Source organism: Lygodium microphyllum, chromosome 13 (genome assembly GCF_053477565.2).
Source record: "Lygodium microphyllum isolate KBCC chromosome 13, Lygodium_microphyllum_v1.1.10, whole genome shotgun sequence".
NCBI classification, from domain to species: domain Eukaryota; kingdom Viridiplantae; phylum Streptophyta; class Polypodiopsida; order Schizaeales; family Lygodiaceae; genus Lygodium; species Lygodium microphyllum.
The window spans coordinates 125716275-125723247 of record NC_141147.1 but is presented as its reverse complement, the minus strand read 5'-3'; the positions used below and the strand labels follow the sequence as shown (position 1 = coordinate 125723247).

General features: G+C 42.8%; 1 protein-coding gene across 2 annotated transcripts in view; it reads left to right on the top strand.

Annotated features, from left to right (window-relative positions):
• Positions 1-434: 434 nt before the first annotated feature.
• Positions 435-6973, top strand: part of LOC148027178 (uncharacterized) — an 86073-nt gene continuing 79534 nt past the window's right edge. The window contains exons 1-2 of one of the 2 annotated variants that reach the window (XM_087691727.1): positions 435-1691; positions 1774-2785. In XM_087691727.1, coding sequence (XP_087547853.1) covers positions 957-1691; positions 1774-2785 — 1747 coding nt within the window. In that variant the 5' untranslated portion in view covers positions 435-956. Of the gene's footprint in view, positions 1692-1764; positions 2786-6973 lie in introns of both variants that reach the window. The other variant, XM_087691726.1, reaches the window with a different exon arrangement.

Below are 6973 nucleotides of genomic sequence, written 5' to 3'. Positions count from 1 at the left end.
CATACCCTCTCGGCATTGCTGGGACTTGGTGGGTGGGCATGCGGACGGGCATTGTGAATGACATGCGTGCAGATGATGGGTGTGCAATGGGCATGTGGACGACGGGAGGGTTAGTAAATGACAGGCATGGGGTGGGCCACATGAAACCACCTAAAGGTTTTGCATGCGCCACTTGGCCCTTCGCAAAACCTTTCGCTAATAGGTATATAAGAAGATGTAAACTTTGAATACCTATTATTTTCCCCTTTATTTGTAATACAATTACAGTCTCTTCTAAGAAAAAAAAAAAACTATTGGATTCTCTCTTTGCCCATGTTCCCTTGGTGGCAGGTGCAACGAGGCGCTTAGAGAGTGTGAAGAGCGAGGCATAGCCTAGAGGCGTGAGAGCACGCCCTTATTGTGCATGTGGGTTCTGGGATGCACTTTTTGCTACTAAGCAAACATTGAAAAAAAAAAGTGCGGCGCTCACCTAGTCGAGGATGACGGATGGCAGATGGATGTCGGATGTCCTCGCTCTCTCTCTCTCTCTGACTGTCTCTGTCGTACAGCAAGAAGGGCCGTTCAAACATGCGCCATGGATGCCCTCTCTTCTCTTTCGTCTCCGCCTCTCGTTTTCTCTCGCTAGGTCGTTTACGACGAACGGCCGTTGGATGATGCTGGATGGATGTCTTCTGTCTGTCTTTCTCTCGCTGGGTTGTGACAGACGCGCTGTAGCCCGTATGGCAGATATGACTGCCGTTCCCCTTCGCAGCTTTTTTACGATCTTCGTGGCCTCCACAGCGCCATGGAATATCGCATTCTGCGTTGTCAAACCAGTATCGAAGGGCTGCAGTAGCGACAATCGGCACGCTTGCTTATGACATACGCAACAGCTTCACTTGACGATTTAGCACACAGCATGTCGGGAACGTCGGATTAAGACTCGCTTCGGCGGTCTGTTGACGGACTGTTTTATCATGGCTTCGGCAGGCTTCACCGCACAGGCACCCAGTAAAAGCATGGTTCGCGCTAGCTTGCTGTCGTTTACACCGTCCGATCCTGGAAACAAGACACCTGAGCCAGCACTCAGGTCGTCATGGCTCAAAAGGCTCAAGTCACACGATGCGTCAGAGCTTGTCAAAGGTGGCTCTAAAGAGTTGGTTCCTGAAACGATTCAGATCAGTAGCTGCCAGAAGAACGCATTTCAGAATCTTGAAGAACAAGAATGCTCTGTTCTTGTACGAGACAAAGCAATCACATCCTCGAAGGGTGCTTCCCCTAGTCAAATCATGGATAGAGGACATGGTCAGAATGCACATACTGTTGATTCTGCAGAAGAGTTTGGGAAAGAGAGGATCCCTGCAAACCATGTCCCTGCACATACTGTTAATTCTGCAAAAGAGTTTGGGAAAGAGAGGATCAGTGCGAACATCATCCCTTCGAAAAGTGGTTTTGGACCTTGGATTAACACCCATTCTGGGAATAGATTTGGACCAAAGCTGCAGGTGCAGCGAAAGAAAGCTGAACTAAGCTCTCAACCTATTGTTGGTAATCTTGCGAGGACAAATCCATCCAAATCAACTGGACATGCATTGATTAAAGGTGTTTGTTTTCCGAATCCAGTTCCAAGTTCCAGCCCTACACAAACAGAGGCACGTCCTCCTAGCACTGGAAAGCCTCCATTGCCACATAGGCGAAGCAAGCCTACAATGGTAAGTTGAAAGACTTGAGATTTGTTTTTCCTCTAAGTAGGTCTGACATATGGATATGTCAATTGACGGACAGGTCTTGCAGGAGCCAAAGAGCAGAGACATCATAGAGATCAAGCAAGTGGTTATAGGGAGGGAGGAGCAAGTGAGCAACTTATGCACAGTTGTGGGAGCCAGTGCAAGTGCAGGCTCATATATTAATGAGACAAGAATGCTTTTTAAAGCATGCACAGCACCAAGGCAACAAATAACTGACTCACAGGCAAAAAATTCTGTGAATATTTTCACTTCTACAAACAATCATACTGAATTCTCTGAACTTGCTCAACCACTTTCGATAGAAAAATTACATAACATAGTTCAAGAATGGGTGGGGTCATCCAATGATGCTATGGTACACTCTAATGCAAGTGATGGCAGTGATATGGCTGAAGGTACAGATCCACTTCAACAAAGAGAAGCAATGCCAAAGAACATCACAGGCTCAAATGGTAATAATTATGCAAATTTATCATCAGAAGTTCCTGTTGTGGACTCATGCACACAGCAACATAGGCCTGAAAATAAAGAAGTAAGATTTCTTAATGGCAACATGTTTGGATCTGCAAAAGCGGCTGAGGAATTGATGGGGAATGCATTGGTATTCGATTATTCATCTGGAAATGCAGGATCTGATGCAGCATTAGGGTTGTCAGAACCAGCTGCAAGTTCTTCAACTACTGCAAGCTTTCCTTGGGAAATGTTTGCGGATGCTACTGATCCTTCTGACAAAGATAGGGAGCAGTTTGTTCAAGTGTACATAAAAGCTCGTGATGACCTGAAGAATCAGGGAACTTCTCAATGTATGAACAGGTTGCCTGAGAAGGAAATTAACACTGGTACAAGATTTCCAAATGGGAAGAGTGTGCTGCCTTATGATATTCCAGCCTGCAGAATAGATATGCAGACAGTGGCAGCTTTTTCAGCTGAAGCTAAGGCCAACACTGTCGATTTGAGCTCTGAGCAAAATTGTAGGTCGTTTAGCATGAACACAAAGTTTATAAGTCCTGTAACAAAAGAGAAAGAGCAGCAGCATCATACCATCAGTTTTACTGAGGGTAAGTAGAGTAATAGTTTCTACTTATACCACGTGCCTATCGCTTCAACTTTTCTGAAAGCCTTCCCTTCAAGTTTGCTGCCAGAAACTTGTTAGAAATTGAATTATTTGGGAGCTAAATTTTTAAAACTATTATCGGTAGATGGTTATGAAATATGCCTGTAATGTTTAGGTATCAGAAGGTTACTTCTACCAACCTTTTTGTCTTTGATATATAAGTTTGATTTGCATCTATGCTGCTGGTTGTGAGAAAATTTCCAGCCAAATCCCCCAGATCCGCTGTTGCCCACTGCAAATGGTCCTTTTGGTGCTGCCCAACTGCCCATACTGCCCTAGAATGGCCTCCCCCAGTCTAGCTGCATGCCAAGTGGCCATGGTTGCCAAGAAACCCGTTCAATAAGGTTAGGAAACTTGTTTCATGCCTGGGCATTTCAGAAACCTATGGAACATCTATTTTAAATTTCCAAAAAAGCCCTATCCTAAAAAATGCGTTTGAACTTTTGTAAGTGATGTTTGTTGTGGATTCATTTGACACACTGACATGGACATTGACATTGATTGCAATAAATTTTCTTGAGTTGTTGTCTATGGTGCATGCATGTATTGATAGCTTCTTATCTTATATAATTAAAGCTAATGTCGTCATGGATATTGGACCATGATCAATGTATATGCTGATGCTACGTTGAATCTCCATTTGCATTGTATAGGATCATGAATTATGATAAATTACATTATATGAGTCACACTCTATATGTATAGAGTCTCATGATAGTTTTCTTCCATCTCAAATGAAACTTGTTTCTAATGTTTTAGGAAATTGGAATGAAACCTATAAAATGTGTTTTACACCTTTTGTTTTAGAAACCCTTGGTGACTATGCAAGTGGCAAAGTTGCCCATGCAAAACTCAGCCTGTAGACTCAAATTTTAGCCAATATTAGTTGAGAGAAAAATACTTTACCCTACCCAATTATTGGCCACTGCCCAACCTCAATTTGACCAAGATCTTATCAGCAGAGTATGTTAGCCATGTGCGAGTTTGAGCATGTATTATGGGCTGGGCACATTATGTAGTTATTTTAGGTATTTTTATTGTGTAGCATTTTATGCTTTATGGCATTTATTGCTGCTAGTCGGCCAACATTAATGCTGGCTGACCTGACATATTTTATGGCATTATTCATGTTTAGATATTGCCTCCTTAGTTAGTCACTTCACCACCTGGAGGTCTTGTGGAGAGAGGAGCCGGTGCTAGTGCCCACACAGCCAATGACTCGCTATTGTATGCGATAGTCTCATGCCTGATATATGGATTCCATTTCCTGAGTATACATCTGAGTTCTCATTTGTATTGTGTTCTTCAGTGTTCTTTCTTTCCCTTTCTCTTTTGTCTTGTGTTTCAGCAGTTTAGTACGGCATATGTTTACGCTTCCATTGCTGCTCCACTTCTGACATAGTATTAGAGCTCAAGATCGGTGCTCCTGCTGTGTTTTCTTACTAATTTCAAGACTCTTTTCACCCTTGCTGATCAGGCGATTGTTGCTTCAACTAGGTGACTTGTTTTACCTACGTTTTTTTGCTAACGTCAGCATCTGTACAGCTTGTGTGTCCGTTTCAGCCTGTGTTTTGGTGTCTCTGCATCTCCTCCTGGCTGGGCGCTTGCATTATCAAGCCATTTGTGCTGTTTCAGGCTGTTTTTGGTTGTTTTTAAAACTTTTCATAACAGTTTTCTTATTGTTTTGGTTAGATTTTGGGTTATACTATATGTGAACTCTTGCTTTTTGCAGTCTGTGCTCGTGTTTTGGCTGAGTTCTCTCTCCAAATACCTTCTTTTCTCTACTTCTCTTCTAAATCCTCTACCGATGGCTCCTGCATGTACATCCACTGATGATAGGTTACATGGATCTGATTATCCTACATGGAGTGCTGTGATGAAGGCTTGGTTTATACAGAAGCGGTTACAAGGGAGGCTTTCATCAGGCTCTAGTGAGGCTCTTGCAGCTTCACAGAGGGGTTTGAAGAAGAAGAAGTCGAAGACCCAGTATTACCACTGTGGGAAGAAAGGTCATTTATGGAAGGACTGCAAAGTGTTAGCGGCTTTCAAGAAGACGGAGCAAACAATGAAGCGGGATATGGACTTCTCCAATGAGTCATTATTTGTCTTCGACTCAGACTCCGATTCTCCGGCCAAGGAGAAGTCCAAGGCATGAAAAGGATCAGCTTCTACAGATCATGGGAAGGGATTGATGGCCCCTTCCTCAGTTGCTTTCTAGTGGTGGTGATGAGGTCATCCCTCGTGACTCTCCAATGCTAGAGAGGGAGTGTGAGAGGGTGGTGAGACGGGGCAGTTGCACCTCATCTATACATCTATACATCTATAGTATATACAGATGCACAGGATCTAGAGAGGGACTTTTCTGACGCATTGATCAAAGTTTGGCATGTTCAAATCCTAGAGCTAGGATTGACATTCAGGTTCATGATGGGCTGGTTATTTGACAAAGAGCGGGTGGCTTTCATCTGGAGCTCACATGAGGGGACGCTTTGGCGGTCTGGCCAAAGGAGGGGGATCCATGGTCATTTATGCACTGCAGTATTGGTGACAGGATCATTATATGTGCTACATTAGAGGCATTGTTGACAGACATTGAGAGCTACTATGATCTTCTCTATTTTCAGGAGCTGGTACGATTGGCATCGGCCTTAGGTTCTCTCCGAGGCACCTTGGTGGTGGCTTGATCACCCATTGCCTGGGAATCCATGGTTCTACTTGGTGGTTCTCTATTGTATGGACTATGATGAGTCATTTATCATTGTGTCATTGTATTGTATCAGATCACCCATGATCTGAGAGAGGGTATTAGCAAAGTATGTCAGCTCATGTGTGAGTTTGAGCATGTATTATGGGTTGGGCACATTATATAGATATTTTGGGCATTTTTATTGTGTAGCATTTTATGTTTTATGGCATTTATTGCTGCCAGTCAGCCAGCATTAATGCTGGCTGATGTGACATATTTTCTGGGCTCCTCCTCCTAAGTTAGTCAGTTCACCACTTGGGAGGTCTTGTGGAGAGAGGAGCCAGTGCTAGTGTCCACGTTGCTAGTGACTCGCTATTGTATGTGACAGTCTCGTGTCTGATATATGGATTCCATTTCCTGAGCATACATCCGAGTTCTCATCTGTATTGTGTTCTTTCTTTCCCTTTCTCTTTTGTCTTGTTTTCAATAGTTTATTACAACATATGTTCATGCTTCCATTGCTGATCCACTTTTGACAGATCTGTCACTAGGCATCCATTGGCACTTGTCCCCAACAACTTTTGTCAATGTTCCCCATTGCCCAAGCTCTTGTCACCTCGATTCATTTTTCAAGTTAGTCTCACATGTACACAACTTAATTGTCCCAATGAAATAAGTTAAAAATTCATGACCCCATTATAGACCTTCCCCTTGAATCCTCTCTGCAATCACCCTTGATTGCATTGAAATGTGATAAAAGCATGAGTTCGACTAGAAATTCATGCGGCATCATAGTCAAAACAATTTCTATAGTTGTTGCATAACCATACTCATGTGGTATCATAGTCAAAACAATATCATAGAAATTCATGTGGCATCATAGTCAAAACAATATCTGTTTCCAGCCAGTAAAAACCAAGTTACAATCCGTGCACATGTATCATAACTATAGTTAGAACCAAAGACAAGAAACCAACATGCCAAAATCCAAAGATGTTGTGACTATTCAAAGGCAAGGTAATGCAAGAACTGAGCATAAACAATGCCTCATACCAAAGATGTGCATGTTGTACATCCACACATTACACCTAACTCAGGCAAATGCAGAGTTTTAGAGTCTGGGTGCAAATCATACTAATCTATATACCAAAGCATAGTGGCTAGTACCTTGAATAGTGATCCTCTAGGTAGAATATTATTAGCACACAATACCTTGAATGAGCCCAAAATACATCCAACTTCCAAGATCACTATATACTCGAGCTGGTCTAGACTCCATTCCAAGAGAGTGGAGATACTACCTTCCCCTTGAGCATTAGGCAATACTTCAGACTTTCTACTTTGGTGACCTTGAATGTGCCTAATCCAATATTGGCTCCAATTGAAATGCATTGATGTAAAGCTGCAACACTTGAGGATGATTTACCAAATCATTTCCCTCCATCT